At 65.3% G+C, this 16536-nt stretch overlaps 1 protein-coding gene across 5 annotated transcripts in view; it reads right to left on the bottom strand.

Moving 5' to 3' along the window:
- Window positions 1-16536, bottom strand: part of PRR5 (proline rich 5) — a 47794-nt gene that overhangs the window by 18685 nt on the left and 12573 nt on the right. For 2 of the 5 annotated variants that reach the window (XM_036019735.1, XM_036019734.1), the window contains exon 2: window positions 4386-4505. In XM_036019735.1, coding sequence (XP_035875628.1) covers window positions 4386-4495 — 110 coding nt within the window. In that variant the 5' untranslated portion in view covers window positions 4496-4505. Of the gene's footprint in view, window positions 1-4385; window positions 4790-6403; window positions 6413-16536 lie in introns of those variants that run through there. The other 3 variants (XM_028532223.2, XM_036019730.1, XM_036019732.1) reach the window with 2 other exon arrangements.

The following is a 16536-nucleotide window of genomic DNA, read 5'->3' as shown; positions in this document are numbered from 1 at the left end:
TATTCCCACCTTCTGAGCTGTGTGCGTGTGTGTGTGTGGGTGGCTGGGGGGCCAAGGCATGTGGTGGGCGGGATGCCCAGGATGTGGCTGTCCTGGGGCTGCTCGACCAGAAGGCCACCAGCCTGCTGACTTACGACGAGCCCCAGTTGTTTTCCCGGCGTCCCGAAGGCTGAAAAGTCCAGGTCCGAGCGGCGGGACTGAAGCCGAGGCGTGGGTGGGCTGGCCGTTAGGCAGGGCCCAGGGCAGAGCCGTCGGTGCCGGCCTCGCCCGGCCTCGCCCGGCTCCCAGAGGCGCCTGCACTCCTGGGCTGGAGGGCCCCTCCCTCCGTCCCCAGCCTCCCCCTTCCGCCTGGGTCTCCCCCTCACAGAGGCCCTGTGAGGACATCGGCTGCCCGGGTCATCTCCCCATCCAAAAGTCCATAACTTAGTCGCATCTGGACAGGCCCCTTTGCCTTGCAATACAATGGACTTTCAGGTTCTGGGGGGTCAGGGTGTGGGCCTATTTGGGGGCTACTACTCTGCTGACCACACGCAGACTGCCTCAGGGGGGCGGGGCTCCAGATCCCGGGCTGGGCCCTGAGTGACAGAGGAGGTGGGGGTCCCCACAGGTCCCCCTCCACCTCCAATCCCACTCGCAAGCAACTTAGTCACTTCGAAGGCTTCAACCAACCTCCTCCGGCCCCCCACCCCCAGGGACCCTCGTGGTGGCGGAAGCACAGGCTTGGGAGCGAGCCTGGGGCGGTCCCTGGGACTCTCTGAGCCTCATCTGTGGGGTGGGGGTCGGGAGAAGCACCTGGAGTTATTTCCAGGAGGAAAGGAGCTCCTCCCACCTGAGTTTGGCAGAGCAGCACCGTCCGGGGACACAGCGTCACGGCTGCTCAGCATTGCTGAGATCAGGGAGGGGGACAGTCTGTGGGGGTCCGGCCAGGGCCCCTCCAGGACGGGGGGGGGGGGCCGGGGGCGGACTCCGGCTCATCCCCAAAGCCCACTTCGCCCTGGCAGTGGCTGCACATGCACCTGGGCTCAGACCGCAGACCCTGGAAGCTGAAGACCGTCGCCCAGCTTTGGAAGTGAGTTCGTGGGGAGAGTGACGAGTGTTACCAGCACCACGTGGGAGCACCCCCCCACCCGGCTCCCGCCTGGCTGGGCACCTAATGTCTGGGTGGGGTGGGCGCAGGGTGCTCCAAACCTCAAGCATCTGGGCAGATGCAGGCCTGGCCAGTAGGGTGCCGGAATCGTGAGCGTCCTCTGACCCAAACGCAGGTGCAGGGGACCCGTGTCGGGGTCTGTGACCCACATCTCAGAACGTGACCTTCACGGAACTGGAGGTCCCATGCACCTTGAGGAGGGAGGGCATGCGGGACTCCAGGTGGGGCTGGCAGGTGAGCCTTCTGACCCTCCCCCGCGCCCCAGCCCCTGCCGCCCCTGCCGCCCCTGCCGCCCCTGCCCTGGGCCTGGCACAGGGGAGAAACATGTCTGACCACGCGGCTCCTGATGGCTCCAGTCCACGGTTTGCGAGGGCAGCCCAGGAGGGGCCGGCCTGGCACCCACCCCTCACTCAAACATGCCCTGCACACCCACGGGACCCACGAGAACGGAACTCTGGCTGCCAGCCAGGTGCAGGCAGCACGTGGGTGTCAGAGTTCATCTCTTCCCGGCACCGAAGCTGGGGACCTGCGAGCCCCCGACTGGTTTGCTCGCGTCCCGTGCATCTCCCGACTCCTGCTGGAAGCCCTGGGCGCCTGCCGACTCTTCGCTGGCTCCACACCCGGGAGTGAGTCAGTGAACGAACGAATGAATGGATGGCCCAGTGAGTGCATGAATTCTATTTTTGCAAGAACAAGCTAAGTGTCTTTGTTTTGTTTTGTCTTTTGCCCACACCCCCTGTCCAGAGGAGGAAACCAAGGCACGGGGAATTTAGGGGGTGCCCGGGGTCACTGTAGTGAGTTGAACAGTGTCCCCTAGGAAGCCATGTCCACCTGAGATCCCAGATCTCATTTGGAAGCAGGGCCTTTGCAGGTGCCACCAGCTCAGGGCCTTTGGACGGTCACCCGGAACCGGGGCGGGCCCTAAGTCCAGTGGCCGGCATCTTTATGCGAGAGGAGAAGGGGTGTGAGCCCAGAGACACAGAGGAGAGGAGAGGGAAGATGGAGGCAGAGGCCAGAGTGACTAGGCCACCGGTCGAGGGCCCCCCGGGAACTGGTAGAGGTGGGAGGGACCCTCCGCCAGAGCTCCCGTCAGGAGCGCGGCCCTGCCGACGACACCTTGATTCTGGACTTCCGGCTCTGGAGCCGGGAGAGAAGGAGCCTGCTGCCGCGAGTCACCCAGTCGTGGTGCTGGGCTGCGGTGGCCCCACGGGGGAAAGGCGGCGCACCTCAGGCTCAACTCAGCAAGGAGGGCCCATGCAGACTGTCCCGGCACAGACAAGACTGTTGCTCGTGGGCTTGGCAGGGGGCACCTCGAGGACCAGAAGGGGCCCCGGCCCCCACCACTGGCACTCAGGGGCCTGGCTGAAGGCGCTTTGCTCCCTTCCTGGCTCAGACCGCCCTCCGCCTGGGGAGGGGAGAGTGGGGCTCTGGGCCCCCTCTGCACCTCTGACCTGGGGGTGGGGGTGGGGTGGTAGTAACCCCTCGCTCCCTGGGCTGCAGTGGTAGCCAAGTGAGCCAAGGACACGAGGGGCCTGGCAGGAGCGCTGGCCCGTGGGGGGGCAGACCGGAGCCTGTGGGTGCAGGCTGTGGGGAGGGGTGCACCCCTCTGTGCAGACCCAGGCACAGCACGGAACTGGAGTTCCACAGCTCCCTTAAGGAAAAGGCGGCTGGGAGCCCAGGCGGCCCCTCCTGGAAGACTCAGAGCAGGGCCTACAGTGCCCCCAACTCTGTTTGGGGGACCCCTGGCAGGGCCGATCGCAAAGAGTGCCGTTCACAAAGCAGCAGACTCCGAGAAGCGCCCCCAAACCCCACCCCTCCAGGTCTGCCCCGACCTGAGTTCGGGCCCGAGTCGAGCTGCAGAGGACCCACTGCGTGCCAGGCGTGCGAGGGCTTCACCACCCACCTTCACACCCAGTCCCTGCCACAGCCCTGGCAGGAGGGAGGTACGCTTGTTAGCCCATTTTATGGGTAAGGAAACTGAGGACCAGAAAGGGTACACAGCAGGGAAGAGGCAGAGCGGGGACTCGAACTCGGACCGTTGGGCGCCTTCCACTAAACCCCAGCGCAGGAGGGAGAAGGAAGGCTGCTCCCCTCTCAGTCCTGCGGGAGGGGGGAGCTGCGAGACAGTGTGCGGGAGTCCCCGGGGCCCTTCTCTCACGGCCCCACGCGGGTCCCGCGGGGGGGGGGGGGATGTGCATGCGCACAGACAGACAGGGAGACTGGGCAGAAGCGTCCCAGCCCTCAAACAGCGCGCAGCTTGGTAGGGGGCCGAAGACAAGCAGACGGATGGCAGTGTCGTGCTTGGTGCGCAGACGGGAGGGTCCCCGGCTGGCAGCCCCGCGCCCACCACCATGCTCGTGAAGTCGGGCCAAGACCACAGCCCGAGGAGCATCTGGCAAGACTTCACTGCCAGGTGTGTGTGGTGGGGGGACAGCATCCACAGCCCCCCCCAACAGCCTGCCTCACTCTCTTCCCCTCCCCTCCCCTCCCCTCCCCTCCCCTCCCCTCCCCTCCCAGTTGCCTTTTGGTGGAAACATCTATTTTTGAAAAGGGCCGATGAGCAGACACGCTGGGGAATCCCACTAAATAAACCGTCTCTTTTCCGGATCCCAGCCCTGCTCTTCAAACAAAGCTTGGGGGGGTGGGGGGCCTTCCCACGCCCCTGCCTGTCTGGGAACGGCCCCTGGAGGAGGGTCGGCTGAGGAATGCGGGGCAGCTGCTGCACCCTGCGGACAGCTGGGAGGACAGGGGGCCGCTGGAGGGGAAACCGCCCGCCCGCCCCCGACCTCAATGCCGAGGCAGGAAGCCCGGCAGCAGCCTACCGACGGCGCCCGCGAGGCTCGTCTGCTCATCTGCGAAATGGGAAAAATACTTCCTGCTGTGTTATCTCCCAGGTTGCCATGAACACTGGATCGGAGACGTGGGAAGACCACGGGCGGGAGGCCGGCACGCGGCGCCGCCCACCCCGCCACCCACGAGCCAGGCGCTTCGGGACCAGCCCCAGGTCCGCGGTCTCGCCCCTCCGCTCTAGAAACACGTTGCACTAAACTTCCCTCCCAGCCCGTACAACTCCGGCGGAGCAAGTTCTTGCAGACAGTGAAGTGCCGCGGTGCCCACGGCTCCATTCCTCTCAGGGGGTTCGCCCTCTACCGCAGACCGGCTCGAGGGCGCCCCCTCCTCCAGCTCTGGGGCTCTGGGGCCCCGGGCCCACAGGCGGGCCGAGAGGGTGCGGCCTTACCTGTTCCAGGTGGCGTTGGCGCAGGCCCGGCGCTGCTGCGTGCCCCGCTCGTCCGCGGAGGCGGCGGCCGGCTCTCTCTTGCCCAGGTCACTGAGGCTGGGCGAACTCATGAACTTCAACCTGCGGAGAGTCCTCATGGTGACCCCAGTGGCCCGCTCCGCGCCCACGCGCGACCCGCGCCGCGCCCTGCGCCACGCCGCGCCGCGGGCCCTGGCCGGCACTGCGCTCTCTACGAGGAAACTTGGGAGAGAGCAGGAAGCGGAGCGGCCCTTCGGGGTCCCGCCCCGGCCCCAGGCCTCCGCCCCGGGCAGGGCGCGGGCCGGCCCTCCGGGTTAATCATTGCTCCGAGCGGCTGCAGCGTGGAGTGCCTGGAGCGCGGCGGGCAGCGCGGACCGGGCGCAAACAGAGGCCGGGGGCGTGGCCAGGGGCAGGGCTTGAGGCCGGGGGCGGAGCAGGGGAGGCCCCGACTGGAGCTGGAAAGGGGGCGGGGCTGTGGGAAGCCGAGGCGGGGCCACCAGCTGGGGGCAAAGCCCGCGCCTCCGCCTTAAATCCTCTCGGTCAGCCTCGCGTTCGTCCAGCCAGACTCGCTGCCTTCTTCCAAAGGCCACACCGGCCCCTCGGAAGCCAACCCGCAGGGTGGGAACAGCCAACAACCCCCAGCGCCCGCCCCGCCCCGCCCCGCCCCTGCGGACCCATCCACAGGATGCTCCGAGACTCCCGTTCCCCCACCCCCGAAATCCCCTCCTCTGCAGAGCCTCAACCAGAGTCACCCCCTCCTTCCCGTCCCTCCCCACAAAGGCTGTGTTCCCACAGATGCCTCAACATCCTGCCACCTGGACACAGACGTCTCCATGGTTCTCAGGAAAACAGAGCCGAAGCTGTCAGCCCCCTGGGGTGCCTCAGGCCCCGACCCCACCCACCCTGGCTGCTCTAAACCGTGTCCTCCGGCTTGGGACAGGAGGAGTTGCCGGACTGGGGGGCTGGGGGGATCAGGAGTGGCCTCCCCAGCGCAGAGCCCTGCAAAGCTGTTGCTGCCCCTCCCACCTGGGGTCTCTGGGACCATGAAAACAAGTGGGCCCCCTAAGGCCCCGTGGCTGGCGAAGAGTGAGCCGTGGAAGGGATCCCCAGGCCAGATTTGCTCGGCACTTCAAGAAGCTCGATCGCATGCCGTCTCCTTTGGAGGTAGAAGTTTCCCACTTTCCGGTCAGGGAAACTGAGGCTCAGAGTGGGAAGCAATTCGCCCAGTGTCATGCAGTCAGCAAACGGCAAAGCTGGGCCTAACCACCCAGGCCTCCTGAGCACAGGGCACAGACCCGCCCCCTGCCCTGCCCTGCCCTGCCCTGCCCCAGCTTCTGGGATTGCCACAGAGTTCACCCCCACCCTGCCCTTGCCACTGCCATCGGACAGCAAGGCAGCATGGCTGCCCTGGTGCCACCAGAGCCCCAGCCCCATGTCCTCCCATCGATGCCCCTCCATGTGGGAGTCAGTGAGGAGAGGGGGCTGATCCGAGACCCTCAGCCTGAGAAGGATGCCCTGGAAGCCCCCCACGCCAGTGTTGTACAGAAGAGGGAAACCGAGGCCCGGAGGCCACTGGGTCCCCTATCCCAGACACCTTGCAGTCCACCCTCGATGGTGGAGCCAAAGCGCCTGCTCCCTGGGAAAGAGGTTCCCCACCAGGGGGCGGGGGTGGGGCACAGGTGCCTGAGGCCGGCTCAGAGTGACGCACAGCGTGCGGCGATGTCGGTCCCACTCAGAGACAGAAACCTGGACCTCAGTGTGAAGGAGGCAGGGGGCGGGGCTTGCCCAGGCCCGGCTGGGCGGCTGAGGAGCTGCTCCTGCGGCTCCAGGAGCCAGGACAGCCCCCACCTCGGCGCACAAGAGCTTTGTGAGCAGACAGGGTCCAGGTCAAACCAACCAGCATTTCCCGAGCACCTACTGTGTGCCGGATGTTACCCTCGTCCCAAGGGACCAGAGTCAGGGCCGACAGACCCCGTGACCCTGTGTGCAAAACTGGGAACCGGACACCTTCGGTTCCCAGAGCTGCCGTCCCCGAGGCTGGAACCCGTGTGACCTCGCAGGTCACTCCGGCCTCACCTTCACCCCGTTCCCTGCCCCTTCAGAAACATCAATGGATTCTGCGCCCTCCACCTCCCCCATCACCTCCCCCGTCACCTCCCCTGTCACCTCCCCAGGCAGAGCAGAGGGGTCTCTGGCCAGGGTGACACACACCTCCTCCTGATGGCTCTCCCCGGGCCACCGCAAAGGTGCCTCCCCTTTCCCTGACTCTCTGCACCCCCGGCTAGGCTCAGAGGCCGCCCTCTGTCACTCGGAGGCTTTTCCGTCCTCTGCCCTAAGCCCGAGCTGGGCACCCCCACATCACGGCGCCCCTACACGGTAGGCCCGCTGCAGTGTTGGGCGGAATGGCTGCAGGAACACCTCTGCCAGGAAGAGGTGATGGGGCAGATGGGCGCCAAGGCTTGGGGAACGGTGGGTAACTGCCCCTGGGGAGCCACGGCAGAGCGTACCGGGTGGGACAGGGTGGGAGAAGCTTTCGCTCGCTGCAGGCGGGCTCCGGGCAGAGGGCTGGCTTTGTTCACCGGGCACACTGGGGTGGGCGGGGCCGGCCGGAGGGAGGAGGCTGGACTGCTCAGATAAGAAACTCGGGGGATGGGGTGGGGGGAGGAGAGGGAGAGGGGTGGTCAGGGGGGCGCCTGGGTGGAGAGGGGGCTGGGGCTGCAGCAGGGTCTGGGAGAGGTGGCCGGCAGGGAATTCCAGGCGTGGGAATAGTCCTGGGAGTTAAAAGCCAACCGCAGTCTGTGGGAAGGGAATCAGCCGTGGCCCCAGCAGTCCTCGCCCCACGGCCCAGGCCCAGTGGGGACTCGGGGGGAGGCGCCGAGGCAGAGGGCAGGCTGGTGACGGACAGAGGGGGACACGTAGGTGCTGGGGGTGGGTTGGCGGCCCAGGGGAGCAGCCCGCCGCCAGGGCCGTGGACCCTGAGACAGAGGCCGGGAGGGGCAAAGCCATCACAACCCCGCGGAGCAGGGGCGATCGAGTGCCTGGGTTTTGCACTGCCTGCAGCGTGGGGCGGGGGGGACGCCCATCCAGAACTGGGCGCAGCCAGGGTTCCACACGGAGAGACTGACACGCAAACCCTGATTTCTGGCTTCCCCAGAAGCGTCAGATGACCGGGCCTCCTGGGCCCGAGGCCTCACGTGACGGCTCTCACAGAGCCGCCGCCCCCACACGCAGGCAGGCACGGCGCTCCCGGTGCCCACCAGGCCCGCGCTCGCTTCCGGGACCTCCCAGGCCCGAGCCAGGGTGGGGGGGCTGAACAACTGTATTGAGGAGTGACTCCGGGCGGGGCCGCCTGGGCCTGAGACTCAGGGAAGGGAAATGCTCTCTTTCAAAAGCAACAAGAGACTAGGGGGACCCATCCCTGGGCCCCAGAGCTGCCAGAGGGACCTGATGGCACTGACCACATCCTCTCCTCCCCTGGGACCCTGAGTCCCCCACCCCCCCGGGCAGCAGGATGTCAGGAGCTGGTGCAAAACTCTGCTACCCCCTTCGGATGGGAGAGGGAGCCTTCAGCTGGGTGGCCAGAATGGGGGTCCACCTGGCCCCAACCCTGAGGGCCTCAGTTTGCCCGCCTGTAAGATGGAGGAGGTCGACAGTGGGACCCCTCCCTCCCCAGAGCTGCCGCAGGGGAGTTGGAGAGGGGAGAACCCGTAAAGCCCTTTAAAGGCTGTGTGCACCCCCGTAGACAGACGTGGCTGGGGGGGCGGTGGCCCTGGCGTCTCTGGTCCCTGTGCCTGCACCGAGGGGCTGGCCCAGGGGCCTCACGTCCACAGGCGCAGCGCTGGGGCCCGCAGGGTGGGCCTGGCCCCTGCTGGGCACCGGGGGGTCAGAATCTTTGGGGGCAGGGCCTGCGTGACGATGGCTGCTGAGCATCTGGGGCGGGGAGGGGCCCCGGCCCCCTGGGCCCAGCAACCCCTGAGCCTGGCACAGACCGACAGCCTGGTGCCCAGGGGCCGGCAGTGGGTCAGCGCAGCTCCAGAACCGGAACCGGAACCGGGACCGGGACCGGGACCGGGGACTCAGGTCCACCTTGGCTGAGTGCACCAGCTCCGTGCCTCCAACCCGCACGTGAATTCCTCTGTCCCCAAAGGGGCCGGGTGAGAGGCAGGGCAGAGGGTGGCCCCTGGAGTCCTTCCGCCGCACCTAGTTCACACGAGGCTGGCAGGCAAGGGCGGCAGACAGAGAAACTGAGGCTTGGGAGGCCAATGTCAGAGTCAGCATGGGGCTGGAGCCAGGCCAGCGGAGCGGGAGAGAGAGAGAGACGGTCCCCAGCTGTGCCATTCCTGCGGGCCAGACTCCTGCCCCCTGGTGGGGAGGCCTGGCGTGGCGTTCCCTTCCCCCGGCTGACTGGGAAGGTCCCTCCTACTGGCCGGGGATGCCTGGGTCGGGGGACACCCAGGGAGGGGCGTACCAGTGTGCCGGGCATGGGGAGCCATCTCACCCCTATTCTGGGGTGGACAGGGAAGGGGACACACCTGTCCCAGGAGGGGTGGGGGGGGGGCGAGACCATTCGTGTCATCACGGTGCACACCAGCTGTCACACTACTGAGGACAGCTCGTGTCTTCCCGGGACCCAGCACAGAGCGGCCCTGAGTCAAGGGCAGCTGCAGTTTCTTCACTTTCATCATCATTGTGGACCGAGGCAGCGCAGGAGGAGTGAGGGGGTGGGTGGGCGCTAGGCCACGGCCACCCCAGTGCCTGCCCCTCCCTGCCTCCTGCCTCCTGCCTCCTGCCTCCTGCCCAGAGACTCCACCCCACAGCCCGCACACTGAGCTGGACACAGAAACGGCGACCTGCCTGCGGGGCCAAGTCCTGGGCACCGCATGCTGCTCTCCTGCTGTGGGTGGCGCTGGGTCCCCAAAGGCGTGCTGAGGTCCTGGCCTGCCCGAGTGCCTGTGACCGAGACACAGGTGTGATTGGGTTGAGAGGAGATCGCACCGAAGAAGGCTGGGCCCCGGACCCTGTGCCTGACGCCCTGATGCGAAGGCCGGGTGGAGACACAGAGGGGAGGTGGCCGTATGGGCAGGGAGGCAGGGACCGGACGGGTGCAGACAGGCGGCTGCCAGCAGCCAGAGGGGACAGGAAGCACGCCCCCCTGACCCCAAACTCCAGCCTCCAGGACCAGGAGGAACGCATTTCTGTCGCTAGCCACCTCGTTTGGGCTGCTTCAGGCAGCACCGGCTCTTCCCAGGCCCTAGCTCCAGCCGCGGCACCCAGGCCACCCCGCCCCAGTGCAGAAAGGCCAGCCCCACTGCTCGCAGACCCCTCTCCCCTGGCTGGTCTCTCCGGTCGGAACCTGCGGGTCCAGGAGTCCTGTCTGGAGCAGGGGCTTCTGCCGGAGGCCCCACGTGCAGCCCAGGCCCCTGCGTGCCGACAGTGTGGGCGCTGGGCCTCACTGCGCCCACCCAGTGCCCAGGCCCCCCGGGCATCTCCTGACCCGAGTCCCGGCAGCGGCCCTGCGAGGCAGGCCCTGGGACTGTCCCCACCCGGGGCGGATGTGCGGATGGACACCACAGCAGGCAGAGACGGACAGCCTGGGCTTGACTGCCAGGTTGTCTCCCCAGGGCTCCTCCTTGGCCCGCAGCCTTTCCTTGGAAGGATCCTTGGAAGGATCCTTGGAAAGAAGGGATGTTTCTGCAGATTTCAGAAGTCACGCCAGTCGCCGGTCAGGCAGAGAACCCGAGGGAGGGAGCTGGGGTGCCAGGGAGGACCTGGTGGGAGGCGGGGCCTGAGGAAGTGCTTCCCGGCCCACTCATCCCCTCACTGCGCCCCCCAGTGGCCCCAGAGGCGAGAACCGCTGTCCCGGCCACATGCAGACCCGGCCCGGGAGGAAGGACAGCGTGGTGTCACAACTTGGCCCGTGCTGTTGGCTTTGTGAATGAAGCCCAAACCCCGCCCAGCGAGGACGGGGCGTCAGGACGCTCGGACGCTGCCGAGTCCGGGGCTTTGCTCTCGGAGGAGGGTGTCCACCTGGGCGGGTGCTCCCCTCGCCGCCCCTCCTTCCGCAAGGACGCAGTTCAGCCCACGAAGGGACGGACTACATGGAGGAGAAACTGAGGCTGAGGTCCTTTGGACGGGCGGGTGGGACCCCATCTCCCCATGGGGGCGAGAGGTACCCCTTACTGAGTACTTTTCCCAGCCGGTCTGGCCCACGTGTCCCCACAGTGACCCTGCCAGCACATGGAGGGAGGTCCCAGATCCTGATGTCACCTGCAGGGTCGTAGGCTGGCAAGGGGCAGGACCAGGATGGATGCTGGGGTCCCCATTCCAGTCCCTGGCTTCCCCCAAGGTGGGCCGTGGACTGAAGGCAGGCACCCCCTGGTGGAGACCCGGACCTTCCCCACCTCAAGCCCATGCAGGTACTGCTTGCCCGCTGTCCTCTCCGCCCCTGTCCCTGCAACCTTTTGGGCCCCCAAACCCCTAAAGGCTCAGGACTGTGCCACTGCACCCCCCCCCCCCGCCTTTTCTGGGGCTGGAATGCACCTTGCCCCTAGCAGTCACTTGCCCCCCCCCCCCCCCACGTGACCTGCACTTCCTGCTGGTGCCCCCTCTTGTGTGACCTGCACCGCGGGCTCGGGTAGAGGCCCCCCACAATGCCCTCTGCCGGCAGGACGAACTCCAACTTCCGTGCTGGGCGTCCAGGACCCTCCACAGTCCGGGCACAGCCTTCCATCATCCCCTTCCGTTTCTGCTTCATCTCCCACCCTGCCCCCCGGGCCCCCTTTCTCTCACCGCCCCACCCCCCCCAGCCAGGAGACAAAGCCGCGGCTTGTTCTCCGGACTCCCTGCCTGCTTCCCACTTGGGCCTTTACCCAGGCTCCGCCCTCCGCCTGGCGGCCGCCCCCGCCCCTCCCTGCGGTCTCTGGTTCAGGGGTTCCGATAACAGCAGGAGGCAGGGCAGCCTGGAGCTGGGGGGTGGGCTGCAGAGCAGCGGGCCTGGGCGGGACTGGCTTCCACTGGTCAGAGCCGACCACTTGGGCTGTTCAATTCCCTGCGCCTCAGTGTCCTCCTCTGTGAACCTGAGAATGTGGGAGAGGAAGAACTGCACCCTCGAGGTCCTGTTAGCTGGTCTGACAATCAAGCAGACGAGACAGCGGCCAGAGAAAAGAACCAGATTTACTGTGTACGTGCGCGCGCACGCATGTACGTACGGGTCCCTGTGTGCTGGAGACAGCCAGAGCCCCCGCGAGCATGGCAGCCGCGGAGGCAGAAGGGAACGGGGTGCGTGAGGCGCCCCGAGCTCTGCGCAAGGCAAGGCGCCGTGGGGGTTCTGGTGGCTGCCGGACGTCGGGAAGTCCGGGTGCACCGTGGTTAATGGTTTGCCTCCCCGCACGGCGGGTCAGAGGGAGCAACGCTGACGCCCTCTGCTTCCGAGCCAGGCCCCGCCCCCAGGGCGTGGTCGTGAAGGGGAAGCGCAGACCCTTCTCTTGCACCCGCAGCTCAAGCCGCTTTTAGCTCAAAACTACGCACATACCGCAGAGGCACCTTTTTGGGGTGACTCGTCCTGGACGCCCACAGACTCCCGACCCCATCCTCCCCAGGTGAGCCTGAGGCTGGGAACGCGCCCGCGGCTGCAAAACGCCGAGAAGGGGCCTGGCCCGAGCGCCGCAGTCACCGGGTGGCCTCGCTCGCCCCACTCGGCGCCGGTGCCAGCGGGCAGCTCTTTCTCCTCCTGACACGCACGGCTCAGCTAAAGGTCCCCCGGCCACGCCCTCCACCCTCCGCCTCGTGTTCGGTCTCAGGACGGGGTCTGCCCTTCTCCATCAGCCCGGGCAGTCCCGAGGCCGTGGCTCCTGCACGCACAGGCCGCTGCACGCGGACTGACTGGTCCAGCGCCTGCGCTGATGAGGCCCCATCTGGGGCTCCCCTCCCCCTTGCTGTAGAATCCAGCTTAAGCCGGACCCCTGCTGGCTCAGTTTAGGAAAAGTCCCCACACTCGGGGTCTCATCGCCTGGCCTGCCTTCCTGAATCTGATGAGCTGACCTCACAAGAACCCCCTGACCCCAGACACTTCCTCTCAGTCCTTCCCCGCCCAGGGATCCCGCTCAGACCCTGGGAGGTCAAGCCCCACTGGTCCATGTTGGAGTTGAGTCCAGCCCCTTCCCCACACGGCTGCCAGACCTCTCCCACCATCCCCGGGGCTGCAAACCCTGACCTGAGGGGTGGGTAGTGCAGAAACTGTCCCCACCTTGAGGTGGGACAGACTGCGGTCATCGCGAAGATTCGACAGGAATTCCCAAACCACGCCTGGCCCTAAGGGTGGCAGATCCCCGTGGGAGACCCGCACAGAAGGGAAGGTGCGTCACCGAGCTGGCAGGTGGCGGAGCCGGATTCCCCTGGACCCTACCACGGCCTGAGTTTTGAAGGAGAGAGAGAGACCGGAGCCTCACGGGCCCTGCGGGTGCTGGGAGACAGGTCGGCGCCCGTGGGGGAGGGTTGGATGACTTTGCCTTGACGCTTAAAGGCCAAGAGGCTGGAGGTTTGAGAACTACGCAACCAGGAAGCTCCTGCCAGCACACCTCCCAGACGGGCTGGAAGGAAACACCATGGACATCTTCCCAACGCACCAGTGAGCTTGTGAGACAGCGAGACGCGTTCCCAGGGCCCAGGCTGACGATGCCCACGTCATCACTAAGACAGCAGTGCTCCCGTAGTTACACCGCAGGGGACACCGATGGCACTAAAAGCCGGTGTAATGCCTGCCGTGCGCAGCCACTCACAGAGCGGTGGCGTCTCAGAGTCTGGGTGTGCCAAGCCCTCAGCCCCTGCAGCTGTGGGCGAAACGGGCGCCGCCGGCACAAACCAACCAACAGTGACCTCATAGGGCGGTCCGACCTGTGCCCCTCGCCGGGCAGGTCACAGGGGCAGTCCCGCCCCGGGCCTCAGCTTCTCCAGTTTATCTTGTAAACCTCGAAGGCAAAGGTTTATTTTTGCCTTCAGCAAACCCCGTGCATTGCTTCCGTGCCTCTAGGTTAACGCCCCTTCCAAATTAGGCTGAACACCGGCAAGAAAGCACTCGGCCTTGTCTGTAATCCCCCCCACACACACACGTCTCCTTGCTTCTTGGAATCTTCCTTCGGTTCCTTCCTGACATCCCAACGCAGAGAAGAAACGGCAACACGGATATTTCCAGGAGCCATCGAGGTCTTGCTCCTCCCCAGTGCTGCCCGTTTGGCTCAAATAAACTCTTATGAACATTCTCTACACGTTTGGATGTTTCTTCTGTCAGTGCAGCGACCCCCGCTACGGCCACACCCCCACACCCCCTCCTCACAGATGAAGAAACTGAGCTCAAACCCCCCGGCTGGCAGGGCAGGCAGCCTGGCTCCAGAGTCTGCGTTTGCCTTTCTTAAGATGACTGACTTGTTTATTTTTAGAGAGAGGGACAGGGAGGGAGAGAGGGCGAGAAATATCAGCGTGCCTCCGACCAGGGACCCAACCCACAACCCGGGCAGGTGCCCTGACCGGGAATCGAACCCGTGACCCTTCACTTGGCGAGCCGACACCGAACCAACCGAGCCGCACGGGTCAGGGCCAGCATCCGTATTCTTAGTCACTCTACTCTCCCAATGCCCTCGGAGTGGTATTGATGGGGGGGGCTCAGATGTTGGAAAGATTTTAGTTGCAGGTGATTGCTAATAAAAGGTTAGCCAGCAGTACATGTAAAAAAAAAAAAAAAAGCTGTCTTTCCAGGAACGGAAGGTACAGCCCACGGTGACTCCAGGAGACCGTCAACAGTCCCACCGTGTGCCTCGGGAGGGCTGCAAGCCTTCACCACCACGACCTCTGAGCTGTCATGCTCCGGGGCATGGCGTCCACCACCGGGGCACAGGGGAAGGAGCGCTGCAGCTTCTCCCCTGGTTCACCTTCCCCCTGATTCCCATCCCCGTACCCACGCTTTCCTCCTTATAAAAAGGGCGGGCGGAAATGGAATTTAGGACGGTCTGCTAGGGTACAGACCCCCGTGGCCTCGGATCGCCGGCATCTGAGTGAAGCGCCCGCGGAGAGTCAGCCCCCATCATCGCTGCCTCTGGAGCGTGGCAGGAGACTGGCCGCCCGCACTCCGGCGTTTCCGGTGTCAACTCAACAGCTGCCGCAGGAAAGCGGCGTGAGCTGAAAGCCTGGAATTTTTTTTTTTTTAAGATTTTAAATATTTATTTTTAGAGAGAGAAGGGAGGAAGAAAGAGAGAGAGGGAGAGAAACATCAATGTGCGGTTGCTGGGGGCCGTGGCCTGCAACCCAGGCATGTGCCCTGACTGGGAATCGAACCTGCGATGCTTTGGTTCGCAGCCTGAGCTCAATCCACTGAGCTACACCAGCCAGGGTGAAAGCCTGGACTTTTAAGTGAAGGTGGGGTTGGTGGTGGTGATGGCGGAACTCAAGAGCTGGAAAGTGTCTAGTTGTAAAGTTACAGTTAATGGTCTTTGTGACGAACGCACGTAAAACGCTACAGCTCCAGCAGCTGCAGGTGTGACCCACCCTGACTCCCGGAGACAGTTCCGCCCTGGTGCCCCCGGAGGACGGCCGGAGATCAAGACGGAATCTGAGCCTTGTGCTCCAGGGGGAGCCGGGGCAGACACGGATGAACAATGAACCCCCGGCCAGCAGAGGAGCGGCTGAGGGGAAAACCTCGGGGCGGCAGCTGTTACCGGACTCACCCTTCTCCGGAATCCCAGACCCCTCACCTAGGCTTGCTTTCTCCTTGTAAAAGGGGTCGGCTTGAAGCAAACTGTAAGACGGCCTTTTAGGGTGGCAGTTCCCCAACCTTTTTGGCACCACGGACCCATTTTGTGGTGGGGGTGGCCGGTGAGCTTCACTGGTCCCACTGTCCATGGGGAGGGGCCGGGGGCGGAGCTCAGGTGAGCCTCACTCTCCCCGCTCTGGACAGCGGGGGAGGTGGGGAGGTGGAGCTCGGGCGAGCTTTGCTCATGGTGGGGGGCGGGGGACCCCTGTTTTAGGACGCATGACCCGCCCTCTTCTCAGATCAGCAGTATCTGCGTGAAACGCTCATGAAGACTTAATCCCCGTCTCTGCGCCTCGGGCCGGGCAGCAACCCGCAGCACAAATGCTGACGTTCCCCGTGTCCGAGGCGGCCCCTGGAGGGAGGGAGGGAGGGGGTGCTGAGACAGGTTAAAACCAGCCGCCAGGAGACAAGACCCCAAAGAAGCAGGGTGTCGGTCGGGACAGGCAACTGAGCTCCTCACACACAGCAGGGGCCTCAGGGGGCTGCACCCCCCGCCCCGCCACCCCAGGCCTGGGGAGCTTGGAGAAAGGTCTCCCCACGGACACAGATGTGCAAGGAAAGGGGCCGCCGGGAGGGGAGGTGTGCGAGGCGGTCTTACACACTCAGAGACCCCAAGAGACCACAGAGGATGGGCTAAAACGAGAACTTACTAACTAAAAGCGGTTCCGGGCGGGTGGTCCGGTGCTAGGCTGGTGTCGTTCCCTAAGGAAGGACAGCCTTCACCTCACCTGAGCCTGTCTGCGGTCCGTGCGCCTCTGTGACGACGCACCTTTGGAATGTCGAGTAACTTCCCTCTTCCCCAACCCCCGGGGGCACCAGCTGAGACCACATCCCCTGGCAAAGGTCATATCGTGTTAACCGTGGAGCATTCGCTCCGGTCCCCACGTACAGGAAAGAAGTCTGTGTTTCTCCATTCCCCCGGCCCCAGAGGTCCCCCCGCCTTGCTTGCTCCCGCCCCCCCCAAGCTGTCACCGGTGGACCTCACGTGGTCCCCTTAGGGCGCCTCCTCCGACTGTGCCGCAGAAAGCGAGGCGCTCAACTGCCGTTCTCGGGGGGCATCGCTCAGTCCGCTGGGATGCTGCTTCCTGGCAACCGTCGGCAGCTGGACTCAGATAAACTCACCAAAAATTCTCTGCAGGTTTGAGTGTTCCCCTCGCTGACAGAGAGATGAGAAGGAAAGTTGCCAGGAAAAAGCACCGAGTCCCGGGAGGCTCTGTGACCTCAGGCTGCCCTGCTGTCACCTTCTTTCTGGTGGGGAGACCTGAACGATAGCATAAAAGCGGCCCCAGGCTGCGGGGCGGTACGGAGGGGGGCTCCCGGGGTGGGGTGGCC

Source organism: Phyllostomus discolor, chromosome 2, assembly GCF_004126475.2.
Source record: "Phyllostomus discolor isolate MPI-MPIP mPhyDis1 chromosome 2, mPhyDis1.pri.v3, whole genome shotgun sequence".
NCBI lineage: Eukaryota > Metazoa > Chordata > Mammalia > Chiroptera > Phyllostomidae > Phyllostomus > Phyllostomus discolor.
This window is presented reverse-complemented; position numbering and strand designations above follow the sequence as displayed.